This window comes from Anoplopoma fimbria, chromosome 3, assembly GCF_027596085.1.
Source record: "Anoplopoma fimbria isolate UVic2021 breed Golden Eagle Sablefish chromosome 3, Afim_UVic_2022, whole genome shotgun sequence".
NCBI lineage: Eukaryota > Metazoa > Chordata > Actinopteri > Perciformes > Anoplopomatidae > Anoplopoma > Anoplopoma fimbria.
The window spans coordinates 4,547,663-4,572,577 of record NC_072451.1 but is presented as its reverse complement, the minus strand read 5'-3'; the positions used below and the strand labels follow the sequence as shown (position 1 = coordinate 4,572,577).

Below are 24,915 nucleotides of genomic sequence, written 5' to 3'. Positions count from 1 at the left end.
AGTGTGGCTGCTGTGTCTCTGTCTTCAGAGAGCTGTGACTGCAGCCTTTTTCAATCCCTCATGTTAGTAACAGTTTATATCTCAGTCCGTCTCTGATGGAGCCAATTACTATCTAACCCCAACTCTGCTACAGGACCCTGGGCTGCGCGGGTTGGAGACACCATTAAATGGACTCTGTTCAATTCTGTAACTAAAGGAAGTGCTATGTGAAGGCAAACAGGGCTTCGACCAAACGGTCTGACTTCCTGGATTAGTGCTGGACAATAAATCTTATGTAATTAATAACAAATATTTTGCATCTCCAACAATGTATCAATTTTGCAAATTTCTAAATTTCCACATCACCAGAAGTGTAAAGAGTAATCTAACAGCAGGTTGAAAAATGTTTCCTAGCCTTCTCTGAACATTCTCAGGTTGTTTCCCCACTGACTGTAGCCGGTGTCATTGATTCGATGTAATTCGTGTGCATACAGGGGTTTGCTTTGTTGCACCTGTGACCACACCCAACAGTGATGTCATGGAGTACCGGAGTACACACTTGCATCACTGTAGCAAGGTGAGGAGATAAACAGTGGAGGTCAAATGATGTTAATATCCTCCTGAACCATCTAAGCAAACAGTCTTGTCCAGAACATTTAACTGGTCATACTGAATTTAATAAAGGCAAAGCAAGCAATGATTCACTGTTATCTGAGTAAAGTATTGACAATTTTAGTTTTAGGTCATATAATTCAGCCCTATCCTGGATAGCTAAAAAAATCTACTCCTTGTTTTACCATATTATCAGTTAGTTTCAGGTTCTCTGCAGCCTTTACTCCCTTCTTTGTTTTACTGTTGGGAAAGTCTTAAATCTTAAATCTATTTATCAAACAGGAGAAAATTAGATTATCAGGTTCCAGCCAAACTACAGCATGGTATTTCATCATTCTGTATGGTCTCAACAAATACTTAATAACGAGGTAACAGGTTGATCAGGATGCTGTAGGGAACATAACTGAAAGGTCCAAGATGTGGTCCGACAACATTAGCATCAACTCTACACCCTCACACAACATGTTGTTCTACAGGTAAGTCTCAGTTTAAAGTTAAACACAAGAATTCATGTGGCTTCATCTAACTTCCCTTTCTGGATTGTTTACATCGTCCATTAGCACTCAAAACGATTCAGTGATTTATATTTCTATCCTTTGTACTAACACATTTGGCAACATTTATGCCTGCATATTTTCATAAAAGGGCACATGATGAGTGTCGGATAAAGCCCAACATCTCTGCGCTGAGTGTTCTCTAACTAAAAAGACCTTGTCTCTGCTTCTACTCCATCCTCACTTACCATGCACTCTGCCCAACACCAGCGACTTGATGGCGTTGAACTCTCCATCAGATGTCAGGTTGAAGTCCTCTCTGGGATTTTGGTCAATCTGAAATAGCCAACATGTTGTTCTTATTAACTGATGGTAAAACTTGTTTGTTGCCTCAGAAGACTAATTAAATAAAGTAACTTGTTTTACTTTTTGAACAAATATTTTATTTACTTGTGTGAAAGACAAATCTGAAATTGTAGAGCCCTCATTAAAGGAGTCTGGTCATGTGACAGTGGGGATGAACCCATTCAGAACCAAACTCAAGTTTCAAACTAAGCTTCAGCCATTTGACACCAGTGCTTGAAGAGATACTTAGCTACTCTAATATTTTACTTTTAGCCTGATTTGACTTTGTAAGTACGAGTTTCAAATACTTATTATTTCAACGAGGTATCACTTTCTTGGAATTCTGGGTAAAGCAACACTCAAGGGTCATACATCTAAACGTTAGTTTTACAAATGTGATGTTTAGTGCTGTGAAACACACCCGCATGTCTTAATTATTAACTATGTCCTTTCACACTCCTGTGTTTGTTGTTGAAATCAATTGCGTGAGATAGAGAGTGAAAAAAGTATTTTAGTGTATTGGTATGTATTTCATGTCATGTCTTTTAGTGGCTCTGTGGGGCTGAAATAAGGTTCAGCAAGGCTTTGAGCTAAACATGCTGATACAATTTACCATGTTTGCCATCCTAGTTTAGCATGTAAGCAAGCGAACACATGCTAATTAGCAAATATTACAAACTATATACAAGCTGAGGCAGATGGGAATGACATGGCTGTTGCTTTAGACAACATTAAATAAATACAATTGTTGGTGGAAAGTGTGTTGAATGCAAATTCGTTAGAACCAAATACAGAGTTTCCATTTTACAAACAGGTCTCCACTATCAAAAAAAGGTGACATATGCTGTACAAGAGTAAATGTTCTGGTAGTTGTACATGTTGCTGATAGATAATATTACTAGTGTGCTCATACCCCTAACAAAATGAAAAGCAAATACTGTGGATGGAAAGTGTTAACAGTCCTGTTTTGCTGATATTGAGCTAGATAAGCTCAAGGTAAAGTTTTCTTTGCTTTAAATTGATATGATTTATTTTGAGTTTATTTCAGTTCACATATTATTTATTACCTGGAGCGTTTCTCCTTTGGAGAACAGAGCGGGATTAACTGGAGCATGCTGTGAAATCATCAGGAGACCCTTGGAGGAAAACAGTGGACACTGGCCTCTCTGATAACAGTTTACAAAAACAGAGGACACAGTGTATCTGTAGCTCCGAGTGAATTGGGCTTCAGGGAGTCATTTTTCAACGGGACATCTGGTCAGGGGAGAGGATATGAAACGGTCCAGTTGTGAGACCGGTGTGGAGACTGTAGGCTGCTGGCCATCAGGACACAGCACACTGAAACTCTTTTGAGATTCACCTGGAGTCCCCGGGGTATGTGGCTAACGATATAATGATTCAAGGTGATGGAAACAGGCAAGATGAGATACACCTCATATTTCACTGGAGCCTCGGCACACAGTGAATCAGGGGGCCGATGCACCCATGCAAGGCGAGGTCACCTTGTTTTTCATCTCAGGGTGTTGATAATTATACCGACTTTCATGCTGCTGGATAGATGAAGTTGACCTCATTCATCATCTGAGACTGTTGTTAACACGATAAGACGTTCCGTGGATCCAGATACGATTAAAACGCTTCATATTTCATCTGAAGCGCTTCTTTTCTGTAGTTTGTCCATGCTGCCCTGCCGTAGCTCGGCTGTCATCACTAAGTTTAATATCTATGAGAGGAACAAGACTGTAATGTGGAGAGGGGGCTCTGTTTGTTCCGGAATGTACCCAGATGTGATCTACCATATGTCTCTGTTAGATCATTAGTTCCAGTATTCTAACATTTTAGTGTAAATTATTTTAAGAGAGAGCAGGCGACTAAACTAGGTAAAGCGAATAATTAAAACTGCCACATGCTCAAAAACTGTCCTTATTTCCACAGGAAGGAAAGGTTGCAAAGGGATGGAGACCATGTACAGCTATGTTATTTAAGTTCAACTGGCTCCAACAACACCAGATATTGGTCATTATAATGTGTTAAAGTGTCCGCATGGAGATAAAAATGCAATGAGGACACTTGAAGTTTCTGACCATTTACAAAGTTATGACAAGTTAAAAGAATACTCCATCCAAAGTCAATCTCTTTAGTATCAATAGTCATCAGTTATAGACATAAAAGATGTTTGTTCATTCCTCATCAAGTTAAAAATCAAGTCATTCACAATGGAATTCTATGAAATCATCAAAACTATATGGCAGAATATATACCGTCCAGGTTTATCTAGAATGGCTGCTCTTAATGTTTGGAAAATTGAGTTGGTTAACGGTCACAATCTTAACCAGCCGTCTGAGTAGCTCCACCCATGGCTTGAGAACTGCCTTAGCATAGGTGAGCCTTATTTTTCTTTCAAGTCAATACCAGAAGCCTGGACTTTTTGGTGAGGAGGCCTTAAAGGGACAGGCCTTAAAAGAGAGCGTTTTGGGCGGAGAATGAATATGAATATGAGTATTTTCAGACCGACAGTATGCGTGAATGTGGTTTTGAACATTAAAGCATGTAAATATTTTCAAAGAAATCTGTTATTACTTTCTTCAGGTGGCTGGACATGTCACAGTTTTTACTTTTAAGGTTTCCGTTAGACTCCCTTTTCTCATTTTAAACTAACCAAATGAAGTTATGCTCTGTTTGAGAATGCCAAAAGTGAGAATAGCCTTTTTTATCGCTGAAATGTAATTTTACCCTCTAAACAAAATGTCCCCTATATGCTTCGACACATTTCAGGTCAATTTCCCAAGATATAGTTCGTGTATTTGTTCATATGTCCAAAGTTCCAAAAGATACATGGTGTTAGTGATTGTGTGTATTGTTACCTGCAGAGACACAGAGTCTGTCAGTCTCCTGATGGAGACGGTGTGTAGATGTCCGTCCGCCAGGCTCTTCACTCTGCTCCTCAACACTTCAGCATCTCTGCTGCTGTCCAGCTTGTATCTCACCTCCAGCTTATCTTCACCCACAAACACACAAAGTTTTCTCCAATTTAAACTTTTTCTCTTGATGAAAACATCCAGGTTTGCTTCTATGAATCTCTTTTTAAGGATGCATTTTTCTCTTCAGCTGATGATTCAGAATGATGAGTAACTTAATCAATAAAGCTTTTGATATTAAGCGGAGTAGAAGTTAATTCCCTATCAATAACACGACTCCAAAATGTATTCATTTTCATAATATTCTGAGGATTAAATGAAGACCTTAATGAATCCCTGTGCTGTATTTGGGCTTTTTAACATTAATGGGATGGGTAAGAAATTAAACATTGTCCTTAATAATTACATTTTGTATACTTTTTCAGCTATAGTATTTAATCCCATAAAGACTCCCTTGTTTGTTTTTAAATACAAAGGTGTATTTACCAAGAAGGAATAATTGTTTAGTGTATGAGCTCATCCATTGAGTTGTTTTTGATAAATTAAGGGATTGACAAGGTTTGGGCTGAAGTAGGTTTAACTGCAGCAGAGGGGGGAAGGAAATAAGAAATAATTTGAACAAAAGAGAGCTCTCAGGGATTTAATTGGACACTTCAGTTTAAGTGCATTTACCTGACGACTCCACGGTCAGCATGAAACCTTAATGCCCTGCTGTCCATCAGCGTTCTCTGAGTCATTAACACCAGAAAAAAAAATCCATTTACAGCTAATCTGCCAGCAAAGTGCCAATTTTATTGGATTACTAGATGCTGAAAATGTCATTTTCAATTCAAAGTGCCTCCAACTTCACTTAGAAGCCACAACATACTTATGTCACACCAAAGTTTATAAAACACATCAGCAAGTTTCCTGTCGTTTTATTCAGCAGGACACTGACCTGCCACCCATTAGAAAACCCACCAAACATTTATTCTCTCAGCATCACTCATCAGGTCTCATTGATAAGACCAGTGAACACTTTTTCTTCAGCCTGAGACAAAATATAATAGCCAGACCGGCTGGACGGATTAAAAGGCAGTAGAGGCTGACGGGTGAATCCAGGGAGAGGAAAGATCTGACAGACCTGATCTGGTAAAGCTGCAGAGCAGAGGACGATGAGGAGGAAGAGAGAGGGAGGAAGAAGTAAAGGAGGAGAGGTCGATATCAGGAGAGGATGACGTGAGTGGGAGGAAGAGGTAAGATGAGAGGCTGGGACGACAGAGGAAAGTAATTGAAAAAGTTTGAGAGAGGAGGATGAAAGCAGGCGGAAAGAAAGAGTCTTGACAAGAATAATATAAAAGAAGTAAGAGCAACAACCAAGAAAAGATAAGTAAAGAGATGTTATTAACTAGAAAGGGAGTGATGGGAGTGTGTAAGGATTTGAAAAAGGTGTTAAGAGGGTGAAAGAAGAATGCAAGGCAAACAGGGAAAGAAGCTTATGAAAAGATTCCCATAAATAATAGAGAACATTCAACCTCAAGTCTGAATGATCTGGAGGAAGAGGAGACAAAAAATGGATGTGAAAAAGGCCTGAGAGAGGAAAGTGAACAGGAGGAGAGGTGTTCAAGAGGCTTGTTAAAAGTGATGCACTAAATTCTGTGTGCATCTTGTTTTAAAAAAAATAATAAATCTAAATAAATAAAAGCTGCAGGAAAGAGAAGTCAAGGTAGACAAGACGATTAAAAAAGTATACAAGACGCTCTACTTGAATCTTGTGCATCAGCCAAACAGACTTTCAAAATAAAAGCCTCCTCACCGTGCTTGTTGATGAGCAGGGCCAGGGACTCTCTGTAGTAGGAGCTGACGTAGAGCAGCAGAGCCGGACTCTGGTTGGTCCTGAAGCTCAGGGAGATGTTCTCTCCTCTCAGCGTCATGTCAGAGTAGATGGAGGACGGCAGGGCGCTGATGTTACGGCTTAACTCGTACGGCTCTTTGAAGGTGTAGCTGACGGACGTCCCAGATTTGAAGCTGGCCGAGACCTCTGGAGGAAGAGACACAGCCACGTAGAGGTTACAGAGGTTACAGCGGCAGGCTCTTATTTGGCAATATCAGAAATGGGAAGGAACGATGAAAAGCTGATTTAGCGAGATATATGAAAACATAGTTCTCTTTTAAAAAACAGTGTTGCCATCTGGCCAAACAAACATCAAAGATATCTATTTGAGAGCAAAACTACAGCATTATAAAGCTTTTTGTTTTTGGCCACTGTCTCATGCAGACATATTTAAACCTATTAAATCTCAATGGAGGCTTTTTGATGTTTTCAGATCAAGAGTTCGGACAATGATTCAAGATGGAGTACTCAAGTACTCCATCTTGAGTACTTCTCTTTCTTGTTTCAACAATACCTTTTTATATTCACTCCCTTTTGTTCTCAATGATCCTTTCATACTGAAAATACACCACCAGAGTCCAAATGGAACTGAACCAAGACCTGGTCTCGATTGTTAGATTTAATTTGCCCTATCAAAAAAAAAGGTCAGGTACAGTGTCTTTTGGAATACTGAGATAAGCAAGATGCTTAGCAGTTGATAAAACTGACTATTACATATTAGAGTTCACATATTTCATGTATATGATGTATAAGTGTTCATGATATTGTGTGCAACTGTTGTAACTCTATATTTCAGGAATAGTTTCAGAACAAGATCTGACACCCAGCAGGATTGAAGTGCTGCCAGGATTCACAGCCCTAATAGCAGCAAAGTCTTATACTGTGGTTTATTACTTTAGTTTTATTGATATATTTCTTGGAAGTGGAATCCGTTGACTTTTCATCCTGCATGAACACCATTTATTTCACTTTGCAGCATCTCGTTTGTTTTTCTTACAGTAGAGTAGTTGATCAATATTACACGGAAGAGAATTATTGTTTCCCTGGCAGAGCACAAATCATATATCTACAGTAACTTTCCATATTGTTTCAATATTAATCAATTGTGACATTGCCACTCGGGGCTTAAAAAAAACAAAAACCTTCATACTAACTTCAGAAAACAGCTCTATTGAAATGGGTGCAGACAGGTAAAGTAGATTCCAGTGGTTGTTGGAAAGAGTGGCTGAACTCACTTAAGCTCCTGAACTCAGACATGAAGTTTCATCTGATGACGCAATATGAGTGCAATTCACATATGATCAAAAAATGTACTTATATAGACTCCTACACATCAAACAGACACTATTTTTGCATGCAACCTTTGATGCTTCAAGTACTTCTTAAAGAGTGTACAGTGAATTAAAAGGAACACTGTCTGACGGCAGCAGAAAACCCCCCACACATCTCTTCTTCTTACCTCGTGTTTATCTTTAATTGCATTTCCGTCCACTGAGGGTACAGTATGAGAATATATCCTAGAAGAGTCCTATTGAAATAACTGCCTGCCTATATGCACCAAATGCAATTTCCTGCTTTAACTCTTTAATTCTCCTATGAAAGGAACTTCAAGCTGACACAACGCAATACATCAAAACACAACCTTGGATTTTGAATCATATTAGTCGACTGCAGTAAATGTAAAGCAAGGACGAGGGGGCGGAGGCGAGATGTGACACTGTGCAGAAAAGCACTGTGCTTTAGCTTTATCAAACTGTGACCATTTTGACTGCACAGAGCAAAGAAGAGAAGAAAAGTCGCAATCCAGCAGGGAAAGTAAAGACTACTAGCAGGTGAACATGGATGTAAACGAGGATTTCATTTATTCTAAAACACAGCTATTCAAATGTTTATGAGGAAACATATTTGTTAGACCTCAATGCAGTGTTGTGGTCAAGACCACCTAAACCGAGACCAGGTCATGACAAAGACCAGAGTGAATCAACACTTTGAGGGGTTGAGACTAAGTCGAGACCAAAACCAGACCAGTGATTGTCCCACACTGCATGAAACACAAAATGTTGAACATGCAAACCATATGATCCACATACCCATAAAAACACAAACAGGAAACGAATGAAGGTCCGAACATTTCACTTATTTAATTGCCATAATGTTATGTTTAAATGTTCAAGTGTACCTTGAGAAATGTCCTGATAAAGCTATCAAAGGGCATTGCAGAGGTTTCCTTTGTTTTCTATGAGCAATCCCAGTATTGCTCATAGATAAATGAGACGATGCACAGGCAATTTAGTGATATCTCTGCAGTTGTGGTTTTGACCCCCCCCCCCCTGTTTATAAAATCCTGATTCTTCTGTGGCCTAGAAGGCGACGAGACCGAGACCTTCAAAAAGTGTTCAGGAGACGAGACAGATCTTGAGCACTACAACACTGCCTCAATGCATTTTGGTGAACGACTCTGAGCTCTTTGTTTGTTCCCAGGGCACTATGAAGCTAAACCTTTTTATTCTTTAGCTTTTCTCTTCTAATGGGTGTGACATGCTGCTGTGAGGATATATGTGACCAAAGCCCAACAGTAATAGTAATATCTTTTTAAATAAAAAGTCTTCCAAATACATATTATTTTTTTAATACCATGGTATGACTTGCCTAAACACCTACAGTGTGTACATGTGAGTACCTGTATGGCAGAAGACTCCGGTGTACGCTGACAGGCTGCAGTCACAGTGGAAGCCGTTGGCTCTCTCCACACAGCGGCCCTGGTTCTGGCAGAGCGAGCCGTAGCTGCTGCAGTGACCCGGGCAGCCGGGTCGAACCCCCGGCGTGATCCTCGCCCTCTCCTCCAGGTCCAGGGTGACGCCGTTCAGCTGCAGGGAGCGAATACATCCCCGAAAGCCCTTCTGCCTGGACGCCGTGCCTCCTGAAAACACATAATTGCATGATTTTCTTTTTAAATGCTTAATTTTAAACTTCAGTTTAATGAAGCAATCAAAGCTAGCACTTCCTGAACACAGATTCTAGTGTCTGTCCTCTTTGTCCCTGCCTTTCTTTTATGTCCTTATGTGTTGACAGGTGTGTACTTTTTCTCTCCCTCTATTTGTTTTCCATTCCTCCTCCTGTCATCTACAGCAGATACATACGTCGCCTCTGCTCCACCAGAAGCTCTAAACTGTCAAGACTCTTCTTGTAAAATGACACTGTGGTGAGACGGCAACGAGGGAACAAGCTCCAGGTGGAAAAGCTGAATCCAGAACATACGTTTGAACAGCTGTTTTTTTCGTCGTCTGTGTGGAGCAGAATGGGAATTTCCTTCCCTTTCGATCCCTTTTCCTTTCACAACCTCCAGCACCTTACTTGCACCCTGTTAGATTTGTTTTCATAAAAGCTGCAAACATATATTGAAAAAACATCCACCTTTGCACACATAATAAAAAATATCACAGATGGAAATTGTCATCAGAGTTCAGATGCTCTCAATGTTCAAAGCTCAAATCTTTGAACACTAAAAGCAGCAGCTTTTCACAACCAAAAATCATTGAGCTCCGGTCGGCCCTTCTGTCTGCTCTGACACAAGTAAGTAAAGAGTACATCATTGAAGAAGGTAGGCGTCAAAAAAGAAACAAATGTTGGCTCAAAAGTTTCCATTTTTAGAAGCAATGTGTTGACACGATACGTTAAACATACTGAGTGTTTTCTGCTTATGATTTCAGTGAGTCAGAAAAGAACGCCATTCTGGGAATTCATTTATAATTATTAACCGTAAGAGTCGACATAAAACATTTGATTGCATCTTGCTAACTTATTTGATGTATTTCCTAAAAAATAAATCTGAAACGAGCAGGGAGATCAGAGTTTCAGATAATTTAATCTAAGGCAGTAAAAAAACAAGTCTTTTTTTAGGCTTATATTTACACTTAATTACAGACAAATAAAAGAGCAATATTAAGATACGTAGTATAATTGATAGGGTTTTGATATAAATAAAATAATGAATTAATTAGTAGTAATATTTGGACATGTATCATCATCCATCCATTTTCCGTAACCTGCTTATCCAGTTAAGGGTCGCAACAAGAAAAATAAATCTGTAAATGGAAAGGGATGTTGTCTAGTGTTGGTCTTTTCTCTGGTTATTAAATAATCAACCCTTTACTATAATTTGAGAGTGACAGCTGTTTTCAGCGCAACTTTTGGAGTTGGGGCTACCATCAGTTTTACATTAATAACATATTGTGTTTTAATAATAATATATGAATGAGTTAAAAGTTGGCCATTTTTTGTCTTTAAAGGCGATACCTTTGACTATCGCCAACACACAGGGTCATTTAATCTGTTAAAGTCTCCCACTTGGCCAGAAGTCAAAACAACCAATGATATGGGACTTTGAAATAACTTTTTTGTTGTGCTGAAATATCCCTTTTTAAACTTAAATGTGTAAACCTAAAGGATCTGGAAACTTTGAACATCTTTACAAATTGTACAGCTAAACCTGCTTAGTGTAGGTTTCAACCACAAATCCAGCTGTAAAACATTCATCATAAAAGATGCAGTAGTAGGTGATTAGAGGAATTACTTGTGAGAAGGTAAGATCATTTCTAGAAAAAAACAAAAAGATAAAAGGGATTAGTGGGGCTAAGATTAAAGCAAAGATCAAAAAGTCCAAATGCAGATAAAATTCTGACCAAATGAGACCTTCAAGATCAGTGAGTATTTAAACCTCACGTAGAACCTCGGCTCTAACAAGACCATTGCAGCCTCTCTACACGAGATCATGCTGTGAGAGCACACTCTCTACATAAAGTATGAGACCACATGAGAGTGAAAGCAAAAATAAATTGGTGCAATGCAGATCAAAGCAAGCATGGAAGGTAAAGTGTGTGGCTCACATTACAAAGTATTTCAAGTGTAAAAAGAGAGAATGAACTCAAAACTGGAGAGTTTAGAAGAAGAAACTCTGGAGCAGAGATTTTTCATCACATATCCAACAGAGGAGCCTCTTAAAGCAGGACCATTGGTCCATCTGCTATATATTTGTGAGGTAGAAATCAAATTAATAAGTACAGACCGGCTGCAATTTATAGCTTGAATGATGGTTAACAAAAACTCTTAGCCACACTAGCTGCAGGGCTCTAGGGATGGCAATGTCTGTCTGTCATCTGAACAACTATTGCATATGAAATACTATAAGAATCGTATATAAATTCATAGATCAATGCAGATTGCTTTATTAGCGCTTTTACTGCTTTAAACACATTGAAAGTTTATTTTGATGCAGATTGAAACGCATCTACTGGCTGTAGAGTGATTCATTAAAATAGTTGATTTTAAGTGATCATGTTAGTTATTTCTGTTTATTAACTGTTATTTTTATTTTGTGTGAGTATATCAAGAGTTGAAAAACAGTGTTTAATTAGTAAAGGTGACTCTGCACTGAGATTAGAACTTAATACTCTCAAATAATCAAAGTCCAAGACCCACCCCCACCCAAAATACCAACAACTGTCTTTGTGCTGCCTCATTTAAATAAACTTCCCCTCTCTTCGTGCCTCTCTGCACCACTGCATTGGTGCAACATATCCCAACAACAGATGGGCAAAGTGAATTGCAAGTTCAGACAAACTGTCAGAGCACTGCAGATGATTTATGAGGTTGAAATGAACAAACACCTCCTAATTGCAGGAGGTTCTCTTTTCAAAAAAAAAGAAAATACTGTCCCTTTATGACACCGCTCACAGCATGCAGAGAGGAAATATATCAGTGCACCAGCCAACATGGATGCAAACGCAGCACCACTAAACTACTGGTTATCTATTCAAACCAGGCAATACAACAAATAATGTGAAATGCTTCTTGCAAAGAATGCAGTAATATTTCACGTGAAACTGCTGTGTGTGAATGTTTAATATCTATAAATATCAGGCAATAAAGAAAGTGTAAAAGTAATCCTATGGCTTATAAATCCATGCAAGGCAATAACACGGGTTATTAATCGAAACAATGTAATCCACTGCCTTATAAATCTGCACAAAGAATAATTAAGGCTCATAAATACACTGTTTAATGAATTATGGCTTATGCATTCATGGAAAACAACACTAAGTAGGCTGCCTTATAACTCTGTGGAGGTCTCATATATGCACTGCATGTGTTATCATAGTTTATCTAAAATGCACAAAAGGATTTAGAAATCCAAACAAATGGAAATATTTTTCCTTATGAATTTGGCTCATGTAATGTGCATAGGTTTACCAGCAGTGTTGTGGCTTATGATTGCATACAATTGAGCAGACATGAATTATAATGTATTGATATACATATATTATGTACCTCACATTTACATTTAGGGCATACAGTCAGTGATTGATTTCTCAAGGACACTTTAACAGTAAACACTTTGAATTTGTTACTGTTTTTACACATAACAATGAGGATGAATATTCTTCATTCCTGCACATCAAATCAAGACCATCAAGTCAAAAAATACAAAAATCCATTAACAAACCATTGTTGAAAATAAGGCCAGAACATTTCCATTCAAGCACACAAAAAATAGTACTGCATGGATAATTCAGAGGTAAACATATATCTTATATATTCAGGCTGATGGTGGTGACCTCAGAGCGGATTATTCAGCCAATCAATATTCACATAGATTTCTCATCATTGTTTTGTTGGTTTGTTTTCCCCACACAGTGTGTGTGTTTACTGATATGAAGTGACATGAATAATATTTGCAGAATGATAAGCCCTGATAATAAATGGATTTTCATCATTTTTGTCCCATGTAGCTCTGGTGAGAGGTCACATGGAGGATTCATAAGCGATGGAGTTGAGATAACCAGAGCTGCAGTATTGATGAAGTTTGTGTTTGAGATTCTTCAGGCAGTCATGTAATTAACCATCAGTGAGCTGAGAATCATTAACAGTTTCTGCTTCATTAACAGATTATTTAAAGACCCTCACTGTGAGAAATCACAACACCATATATAACTGCTCCCTGATGCATGTTTTATTTATTAAACATGATTATTGTTCGTGGTCAGAAACTATCGACTCAGCACTTTAATATCCGATAGTGCTGAGCAGCCGACAACATTAAGCCGATAGCAGTTTAGCACTTTGAAACAGAATATTTATTTTTCTTTAAAAGAGTAAGTAGGACTCCGTAGGAGGAGGTAAGACTTGCTGCTGTCTTGATTCTCAGTCTATCCAGCGTAAGTACTGTAGGGCCATATAGAATAGACATGCAAACTCAGCACCTTTCATGTCCAAACCGCTGAGCAGACAACAAGAATCAGCCAATAGCAGATTAACAAATGCAGAAAGAGAGAATGAATTAGCCCTTTTCTGGGGATTTAATCCCTGTCTGACGTGGATACACAGTACTCTGGAGGATCACATCATGGCCTTCCTGCTACAGCACTGGATCATCTGCATACAAATGTATAAATTCTCATTCTTTGTATGTATCGCAACTTGACGGAAATAAGTCAATAATTTAGCATTGGGTGTTTTCTGTAGAGGAAACTGAGAAAATATAATTGGAAATAATCTTTTTCCCTAATACTTTACAGAAATATGATTAGAAACCTGTGCTACAGCTAAACCCAACTCATGTCGTCTAACTTAAAAACACACGTCTTTCTAGGGTTGTCTTTTTTATGTATGGTTTCAGAAAGTGGTAGCAATTTATTTATTTAATTTGACTGTTTTGCCCTCCAATACAATTCACATACATGTGGAGATTGAGTTTTAATTAGACTTATTCGTTGTTCTTATTTGTTGTCTTTTTGTTTGTTAAAGGTACCCAGTGAATATTTTGTCATAATATTTATCGAGCAATGTTTTAAACAGTCCCCATGAAGTGCTTGAAAAATTGGCTCAGAAAATGTATAAGGAGGAAGGAAATGCATTAAACACATGTGGCCATAGGGTTTATTAGGATAGAAACAATGTTGTTGTTTTGTTAAAAAGTGAATGTTAACATAATTGTTTTAACAAAAGAAAAATAGTTAGCAGGGTTACATTTAATTGTTGTATGTCTCTGTATAGTCGTCTAACTGTGATATAAATAAACTTGAATGTGAACCTCTTTGTAGGGAACATACTCAGTAAACTGAATGCAATGGCCTCCTATGTAAATGACTTGTTCTCTTCGAAAGCCCTGAGTAACGAGACAAAGTACTATTCTTGTCTATGTTTCATAGAGTACTGCTGCCTGATGTGAACTTGGGAAAGAAACTGAGGTTTTTTTCTGCCGGGAGAGACAAAAAAGATATTTGACTAAAAGTTCTGTGATCCAGCTGCTGAGACAGAAAGCAACCGAACTACCAGTTCTCTAGAGAGCGATAAGACAAACAGGATGAGAGAAACAAGGCGAGTATGTGTGGAAGTTAGTGCCTGAGAGATATGGAGACACAGAAAGAAACTGTCATTCCCGAAGACTTGAGAAAGGGCCTTGAACCCACCAGCACTGAGACTAATGAGGCCAAAACTCACACAGAAACTCAAACACACATTTCTACTTTTATATTATATAACTATTTTACATTTATAAACAGCCCCTTAAAAGAAACGTGAAGCAAAAAAAAAAAATCAGACTACAGAGAATAAGGAAAAAGTCACTCTCCTCACCTATGAACAGCTGGCTGTTGAGCTGCAGGTGGAGGTGTCCGTCTGTAGGAGCCTCCTGTGTGGCGACAGGAAGTTCATCCAATCGCAGCGACGCCTCCTTGACGTTCCGCTCGGCTCGGACTCGATGCCACCGGTTGTCGTTCAGGGGGACGCTCGATTCCACGTGAACCTCCAACGGTCCGTTACCAACGTCGAAGGAGAAAACCACCCGAGTGGAGGCTGATGGAGGGGAAGAGATGGGGAAGAAATGATGATACAAGGAGGGTGAGTGATGTTTTGAAAAGCGGGATATGGGAACATAAGGTGATATAGGGATATATAGTATCAAAGCAGAAAAAAACATAATTAATGCAATGTGTGAGTCATAATTAAACGAGTATTAAACCAAATGCACCGAACATCTCACCATTTGTTTGACAAGCAAAACATTATGAAGTTACTCGGTTTCCTGATGAAGCAGATGTATTCTATTGTGGAAAGATATTTTACAAATGAAGCTATAGATTCTGAAAATACAATGCTTTAATTAAACTGTCACAAACAGAGAAACGCACTTTCCACAGAGAAACGCATTGAATCAAGGAGATAAATTCAGGGCTGTGAATCAACCAGATGTAATTTCTATAAAAGGTTTTCAAGCGCCGTTTTTCTTGGATTAAACAATGCAAAAAAAAAGTTCATCAGTTGTGTATTTGCGGAGATGTGATATTGTCTTACTTTAGTTTGGACAGAAAACTAATTCTCTGATGCTGTTAAGGATACAATTCTGATTAACTTTCCACCAGTCTCTTCCTCTGGACAAAGAAGGCCACAGACCTCAAACCAGCCATTAATGTGTGCAAACAGTATGTGTCTGCAGCCTCTGAATTAATGAGAAAGCCTTACTTTGTGGTTTGGGCCAAAGTAGGTAGTTTTTTACATAAAAAAAGCTATCATGAATATTTACTTTATAGCTGCATATTTTCACATAGCTCTTAAAGTCTGTCTAAAACCTGCCAATGCCACAAATGGGAATAGAGACAGGAGCTTTAACAAGCAGGTAAGTTGGACTCAAATGTAAGAAGACCAAACAAGCCGACGAGGGGAAGGTAGGGCTCCCTGGAATGTAGTTTAATTACTCCTTCACAACAGAACAACAAACACAAAAGCCAACAGAGCTTCTACCGAGGCACACTGGGTAGAGTTATCAGAGGATAACAACAAACAAAAGACTCGAGAGCCAGGTAAGAAGCTATGCACTGATTAGGTGAAAGAACTAGACTGTGCCGTGTTTATTTCCAGACTGCTAGACCGTTCTTTATTTCAGATTGCTAAACCCTGCAGTGCGAAAGGAAAAATGTCACAGAGGCAATGTACCAGGTAAAAGTAGTTGCAGACTCTCTTCTTGGCCTTGTAGCTTACAATACTGCACTTGTACAGTTCTGTGGTACATGTAGATACAGATACAACTTACGATAAGCGATACAGTATATCATGTATTAGTTATGATAATGTTATAATTATATTTAAAGAAGAATAAATGCATTAAGTTCTTTAAATGAGCTTCACTGCTACACCAGTAAATGCTGCAAACAGGTTTTACTTAATAAAGCTATGATCGTGATGATAATGACACTGTGAAAGGGTAAATCATTTACTGTACATTTTAAAGATCATTTTACTGGTTTACGATTCGGACTCAGCTTCTAATAATTGTCTCCGTGGTTGGTTCATCATTTTCATATATCAGACCACCTCCGTGTGTATTATTGCTCACGTTGTGTAGATAAAGATCCCAGGAATTGAAACTGACACCGTGATAAGATTTGACCTTCAATCTGCTAAAGAAAAAAACATTACATGCAATATGCTTGTTTATTGTGACAAATTGTGATGCAGATATAATTGGCCTAAGAAAACATACTTAATAACATTTTATTGCATTTCTGCTCCCCTAAATGTGACAAACAGTTCTTTATGCTACAGAATAAAAATGCTACTCAAACCTTAATTAACCGAAACATTGTGCACAATAAGGAATTAATTGATTTTAAAAAACCTAATTTCACTTTTATGGACAAATTAAAACTTTCAGACATTTAATTCAGGGAAATTGTGACACAAATGTCCAAATTGTACTTGTATTTGTACTGCATTATTGCTACAAGTAATTCCTCACCACTGCCCTTAGACAAGTTCCCCTCGGAGCCACAGAATCAAGATTCAGGACCACGGCCAGCGCCTTGGCTCTGATGGTGCTGCCCAGTTTCAGCACCACGGACAGCACGTCAGCGCTGAATCTCTTTCTTTCCGCTCAACTCTGTTCACTCCACCAACCGCAAAAGATTTAGGACAGTGCAGGCAAAGCAAACCATCATCTTTCATGTTGTGCTGGTGGAAGGTGAGGATGTATTACTATGGGAGTACAGAGCAAGATGAAAAACTATCCCAGCACCCTGCAGTAACTTCATATAGAAACTGTTCTCAGCCTCAGTGTAACAAAGCGATCTGAGGCAGCAGAGCAGCAGAGCAGCGGTATTCAGAGCTGGAACAACCACACTGACATTGATTTCCCTGAGGAGAGAGGCTGTTGTTCAGCAGTGTCCCTGTATTATTAGATTCTGTGTGTGTGTGTGTGTGTCCCTTTAAATCCCATTTCTGAAACGACTTCCTCCCAAATACAACACAAAAAGTACCACGAAACAGCAAACTGAACCAAACAAGGTAGGTAAAGTCAGGTGAAATAGCTTCAAAAGGCAACTCTGGATGACTCCAATAACTGATCCAAGAAATCTGTACAAGTCATTTTGAATGACACACACCACTGCTGCCCATAAATGTGTACCTCACACGATCCGCAACACTGTCATAACCATATAAGCACAAGGACACCGTGTTGGGTAATACAGCTATATTTTAAATTACACAATATATGGCAGGCTATAAACACAAGTCTCACACCCTGCCACATTTCCATGGCACCACCGAAACTAAATAACACCCTGTTGTTTATTACTGTCATAATCTAAACGATGCACTATGGGGGTCATAAATGTGGGCATTACACAAGAATCAATGGACAGGAATTAATGGAGGGTCACGGCTGGAATGCCCCTAGGAGTTCATAAAGCAACTGTCAAATTAAAAACAAAGGGGCAAAAAGAAAACAACCCTGCAATGGATTTAAGTTCCCTTTTTATGGATTTCACCTTGGATATATTTAATTTGTTTTGTTGCGACTGCATTGTGGTCCCGTGTGGGCCAGCATACGTTATTTAAGGGCTGAGTATGTGTTGTGCGGGGGAAGGAAATCGATCAGAAAACAACAAACATCCAACCAGAATAAAACGTTGGAAACACGCAAGCAGCACCAGCAGGAAAGAAAAACTCCATCCAAACCAGAATGTCAATAACAAAACAGACAGTTTACAATGTCAAAAGTAAAGGGATAAATGAGGGAAAATGTTACCATCCTCTACTGTAAAACACTTTAATCCCAGCACTGGGGGAAAAACGTATATACGCAGAGTGCTTCTGTGAAGTGCAGCTGTCAAGCTCAATTAAACAGAAAAGGAACCGAATTATCTAAAAAATCTGATAAGGAATGAAAATAAACCTGAATGTTTCCTTCTAATGCTTCTTTTAACAGCATCAGACTCATAAATAGAACAGTCATTTAGTTTGGCTGCCATACTATAAATGACACACCAACCATAAAGGCTTCGAAATACACACACATACACACATACACACACGTATCCTCTTTCTACTGTTTGATTTGGATTAAATCTTAATCCAAGCTCCTCCAGCTCCTACTCACAGCTCAGTTCGATGCGGATGAAGTCTTTGATGCCCAGGTTTTCCAGGAACACACCGGAGGAGGCCGTGGTTTTAAACATGAAGGAGATGTCTGCGCTCAGCTCTCCGTGGAAGGTGGGGAAGTGGAGGTACGACGTCTCCTTGTCGAAAAACGCAGCGTTCCAGAAGTTCTCTGAGAAACATGATGAAAAAAATTATCTGGCAAATTTGTTTCTGATTTGACTTCATTCAAACTGTTGTGTCCATTTGCTGAAAACAAAGGTGTACAGTGATTCTGGCTATGCTTTGCCATTTGTGGGTTATTTATCTATTTAAAGAGTTCATTAAAAACTGCAATTTAAAAACCTTTTAAGAGGAATGAGACTTAATGTTGCCAAGAGTGAGCTGTAATAAAACAAATAAAATAATAAGAATGGTGTCGATCTACAGAAAATGCAAATAAGACTTTTCTAAAAGTCATTTTATTTGAAGGTCTAATTTCCCAACATGTAAAAACATTGTTTTAAAAAGCATATATGGACCTGAAATAACTGGATAATAGTTTTACTATGTGATGAAAACTGAAGTTGTTGTGTTGTATGACGATTAAGTTTTAATTTAAAAAAAAAAGTCATTTTCATAATAGGAAGGTTTCTGTCATCGTGGTATAACTTTGGCAACTGGAGAACAGGGTTGGACTTACTGTCTCCATGACAACGGAGCGGCCCCACCCTGTAGGCGGCCTCTGACTCCGGCCTCTGGATGTCACCCAGCACCAGAGACCTGACGGGGAGGCTCTCCATGTGGGTGAGCAGGCCCGAGTCTTCTGCCCTACAAGAAAAGAAAATTAAAATGATTAATTGCGCAGGAGATGACGCGGAAGTTCAACAAAAAGAAACGCCGGAGGAGAAGAGGGGTTTGAAAAAAGGAGATGAAGACGTTGGGAGGTTAATCAGGACGGTATTAATATGTAGAAGAAGAAAAAGAGTGGATGTAGAGAATCAACAAACCACAAGCTACGTTCAATTGCTTTCATTTGTGTTTGTTGCTCTTGTTACAGTGTTACATGTTGTAACTAGCTGATGTAAACGTTGCAGTGAGTAGGTGCACTCTCTCGGGGGACCTATTTATTCCTGAATCGTGACAGTCAACATCCGTCCCCGACAGCTTCTGGAACAGCTGCTCCCAAAACAAGACACCTCCTGTCCATTCACGCCCACGCGCTTAGCTTCACGCACTTAAGATAATCCTCTTGCTGTGGAAAGTTGTGTACAAAAATACATCCAGCACTGGAAGGACTGGAAGCGAGGAGTGTATAGAGCACTTTGTGAGTTTGATGAAATATTGAAGAGCAGCAGCTCCGGTCTGTAAAAATAGAGTTGGCGTTGCACAAACAGCTTGTACTGGGAAATGAAATAGGGCAGGAAGTGAAGCAAAGGTGGGATCGCTTACAACATGAGGAAAACTCTAAACTGTTTTGTTTTTTCCTCTGATCAAATTACCCCAGTTCATGTGTTGTTTGCTTCGCTGCCAAAGTTAAAAGTCAGTCCACCTCCAGAAGCTTTTAGAACTCCTTTTAAGTATTTTAGAAAAGAAGTTAAGAGCATAAGTTCACACAGGGAGTCTACCTCTGATCATCAAATTCATGATTCTTTTCTTATATTGAGTAAGTAGAATACTTTGTTTACTTAATCTTCTTCTGGCATCATGGGGTTGCAACCGATGAAAGAAATGCATTCAGAATAAGGTCTAATTGCCAAAATAGCCTTTTTCTATAGCTCAAGTTTTTAGTTTCTTACGTAAAAAAAAAAAAAAAAATCTAATGCAATATATATATATATATATATATATATATATATATATATATATATATATATATATATATACTATTAACTTATGTTAAATTCCATTATCATTGCTGCCTGAAAAGTGTTGCATTTCAAGGCAGTCGTCATCATATTGTAACAGTTATTAAACAACAATTCAAATCAATGACGCCACCACAGATGAAATGGCAAATGTTAACATTTACTGTATATACATATTACTGATTAAATTGTCTTCCATGTTTAAAATAATTTGCAACACTGTACAATTTGTCTCTTGGTTGATTGTCTCCCAGTTATATATTTAATTATTTTTCATGAAACATGGTGGCAAACTGATGGGAGATGCTCAAACTGAAATGTGTAGACTTGACCCTGAAAAAGGCGTATAAATAAACAAATATGTGTTGAGTACCACTCCACGCGGTCGGCGTCACAGTTGCAGTAGTGCTGTGGGTCCACACAGTCGCCCTGCAGGCCGCAGACACACTGCTGGCTGCCCGGCTGAGCTCCGCCCCAATAAGACTGGACTCGACCGGGACCGGGACCACCGAGCCACCAGCTGAACGGAGAGCCCTCTGAAACACACACACACAACCATCTGCTGATGCATATGTCATAAATGAGAAAACGTTACGCTCACAAATGCACTTTTATATCAGGAAACAAACAAAGAAATGTGTGCTGAGAGAAAAGAGCTAAGTGCTGACTCGTGACTTATCTAACTTGTGACTTGTCATTCATGTAAACAACATATCGACATTATATGATTCGACAATAAAACAGCATGTACACACAAAACACATACATAAAACTTTGATTTTGTTGTGTGTTGCTTTCTCCTCACTTTCCCTGAGAATATCTTGCCTCTTACAATAAAACTGAAAACTTTTTGTCCATGAAATAAAAATGTCTCCTGTTGTGTTTTGTGAGCATCATTAATATGAGAACATTGTGAGTTAGGGTAGGAAAGGTCAATACATTTCCTCATTCCCCCAAAAAACTCAATAAAATCCCTTGTTATTGCTTTATTTTCATGTATTTTACTGGAAGTTCTCTCCTGCACAACAGTTTGTCCGGTGGAGCGAGAAAAGAGGTGAGGAGCAGCAGGGAGTTTTCTCCAGGGGTTTTGTTTTTGCATAAAATGCATCATAACTCATTAAACTTGATTCAAAGACCGCAAAAAAAGCATAACAGCTTGAGTAAATCAAGTCCTTGATAGGAAAGAAAAACACAGCAAGACGCAATCTTGCTTTTGCTGGTTTGAATCCTCGTGAGGAAAATCTAAGCTAAGATGTTAAAAGAGCAAAAAAAACAAAAAAAAAACAGGCCCTTACCTGGAGTGTTGAGGAGGCGGGACTTCCTGCAGTGGTAGGACAGCTCCTGTTCGCAGTGTTCCGATTGGCTGATGACGGCCAATAGCTGCTCCTCTTCAGTGGAGTAGTCAAAGTGAACCGAGTGCTGGTCTACACCAGGAGACGGTCGGAGGCTGGTGAGCTCTGAGTTGTTGTGCTGGAGCACCATCCAGGTGTTCTCCTCTTTAGACAGACAGGCAGACAAAATAAACACAAGCGTTAATATGATGATGCAAATTACACTTTATGGTCAAAGGTATTCTGCTTCTGCTCTCAACTTAGAGGGCTGAAGATCTGATCCCAACTCTGTTTTTAACTTCGCCAAGTAACTTCTCTGTCCTGTTTCTGTTTTACTTTCTTTGTCTTAAAAGTCCAGTTTGTACCATTTAGGGGAATTTATTGGAACAAATGGAATAAAGTTTTCATGACTATGACTTCATTAGTGTATAATTTGTGTATAATCACCTCAGCTGGAATCATTGTGTCTCATTAGCTTAAATGGGGCCCTTCATAACTACATACCAAGCTTCTCCACTTCATGGAGTCTGCTTTGTTTCAGTGCAATGTTTCTACAGAAGCCCAACATGGACAAACCAAACACTGGCTCTAGAGCATTTTTTACTTTACCTGAAGGCCATAGATCTTGCAACCCCATAGAGGGTCACCAGATGGTTTTGTTGTTTTACATTACATCTTCTGTACCAGTGATAGACTTTGTCTCTCACAAAGAGCCTCAATAAAATCTATACTGAGGCAAAGTATACCTGCAACGTGTTGGAGTGCACATGAGTTACTGATGGGGACTTTTACGCTGGTCAAGGGGACAGAAAAAGTCACAGAATGTATCAATGATCCACAACTAGGTGCTCAAACTAACGAAGACTAAACAAAAGTGGGGGTTTTGAACACCAACCTGATTATTTTGGGGATTGCGTTTTTTAAAAATTTGAGAACCAAAGATGGTGGCTCAATTATCCAGTCAGAGGTCAACAGAAGTTAATTTCATTGTTTGAAACACACACACACACACACACACACACACACACACACACACACACACACACACACACACACACACACACACACACACACACACACACACAGACTTCCATTGAGGTATTTTCTTTTACCCAGGCAATTTATTTTTTCCTTAAAACATCATTATTCAGGATATGAGAGAAGTAAATAAAATGAGCTTGTATTCATCAAAAATCTTCCAATTTCATCGAACATAGAGCAGTCTTAAGAATTTAAAAATGACTAAAATCCAAATTCAGAGAATATCTATTATTGAGGAATTGCCTCTACACCGCTCTCAACATGGTGACTGCTGATTGACTGTTGGCAGCTAACGGTGCTAAAGGCTAACAGCAACAGTGCTGACGGAGCTGACAATGGAAACACATTTTTGAATTCAGCACCTTTTAAACAATTATGTAATTCATGTAGAGCAATGATGCAGACTAGAAACATGTTTACAAAGAAAGGAGAGGAAAATGAAATCAACAATGTTCTCTTTCATTATGAGACAAATTCTATAAAGCACAAAGAAATACTCAGACACGGAGAAGAGTGTGAGGGAGGGAGATTGAAGTGGAGAAAGACACAAACAGAAAGAGAGCCTTGTTAAAAAAAAAGGCTGTGATGGCAGGAGCATCATCATTTACAATTATGTAAATTGAGTGATGATAGGATGAGGGGCAGTGAAAGTGTGTGTGTGTGTGTGTGTGTGAGTGTGTGAGTGTCACCTGTCATGTTGCAGTAGACCAGCTGCGGTCTGATTGGCCCGCTGCCGTCCACGTCGATGTAAAAATGTCCCGACGTGTTGCCGTTGTGTTTGTACGCCTCGCAGGACTGTTCGTACACAGCTGGGAGGAAAAATAATGAGATGAGCTCGACATGAATCACATCAACACATCAACACATCGGCTGGCAGACGCACACAGGAGCTGTGAGCGGTGAAGACTACACACTGTGGAGGATTACGGGCGCTGCCTCCATTGAATCACTGTCTCCTAACCAGAGTGAAGACAATCATCTTCAGTTTTATTTCTGCAGCACGCGTCCCGTAAAGAAAAGATGAATCCAACTGGAGAGGACAGCAATGACTGATGGGAGTACGGAGACTCCATAAATAAAACTTTAGACCTTTATCAGCCTGGCCTCTTCCTCTCTGTCTCCAGAAGTCTTTCTCTCTTGTCTCTCTGCCACACACACACACACACACACACACACACACACACACACACACACACACACACACACACACACACACACACACACACACACACACACACACACACACACACACACACACACACACACACACACACCAGTGCATCCTCTGCAATCACAGAATCAAGCCCTTCCAGTCAAATCCATATCTCAAGGTTCCCACACTCTGCTCACCTGTTTATCGCTCTTCTTCTCCACAGCCAAAGGCTTTTTATAAATTGAATTCCCTCAGTGTGGTTAGAGAAAGGTTTCCACAGAAAAACACCAGCAATAAAAATGAGACCAGAGGTGAATCGTGTGGGAAACTCTCCTCTTTTGGTTTCAAGGATTTCACTCGAGGGAAGCAGCACAGAAGCAATAGATCTAACCAAAGCTGACCTCACTGCTGTGGTTTTATTTATTAATTCAGTATTTGAAACGTCATGACCTTCATAATATCTCTCACATGCAAACAGGTCTCATAAACGTTCTGCAGCTCACAAAGGGGTTGTTTTAATTTGAAAAATGTCCTCTGACAAAAGCTAAGAACCCTTTTTTTTTTGTTCTGTCATAACCCACAGTTTGCAGCACCTACACTTAAGGAGAAAAATGTGCACAACTGTATTTACTGACAGTATAGCCAGTAAGTGCATCTGTGATTGGCAGATTGGAGTTAAAACTGTAAACAGAGCATCTTTGCCATTTGGAGCTGCCAACTTGAAAAGTCTCTGAAAAAACCTTGACATGAATGAACTGACAAAGAAAATTACTATGTAGTTCAATTTTTCATTCCTTCAGTGTTTTGCTTTCAGCGCTTTTGCTGATATTTTTCATATTAGTTGATTTTCTTTTCAATTTTGCCTCCTGTTGCTGAAATTTGTATGTCCG

General features: G+C 39.1%; 1 protein-coding gene across 1 annotated transcript in view; it reads right to left on the bottom strand.

The window, feature by feature from the left end:
- The window catches only part of LOC129088580 (contactin-associated protein-like 4), an 89,330-nt gene that overhangs the window by 5,218 nt on the left and 59,197 nt on the right, over nt 1-24,915 (bottom strand). Inside the window, exons 12-21 of the mRNA XM_054595938.1 lie at nt 23,562-23,681; nt 21,796-21,996; nt 20,874-21,036; nt 19,336-19,463; nt 18,655-18,825; nt 14,856-15,074; nt 8,902-9,141; nt 6,144-6,368; nt 4,295-4,428; nt 1,334-1,421 (exon numbers count right to left, since the gene is read on the bottom strand). Coding sequence (XP_054451913.1) covers nt 1,334-1,421; nt 4,295-4,428; nt 6,144-6,368; nt 8,902-9,141; nt 14,856-15,074; nt 18,655-18,825; nt 19,336-19,463; nt 20,874-21,036; nt 21,796-21,996; nt 23,562-23,681 — 1,689 coding nt within the window. The remainder of the gene's footprint in view (nt 1-1,333; nt 1,422-4,294; nt 4,429-6,143; nt 6,369-8,901; nt 9,142-14,855; nt 15,075-18,654; nt 18,826-19,335; nt 19,464-20,873; nt 21,037-21,795; nt 21,997-23,561; nt 23,682-24,915) is intronic.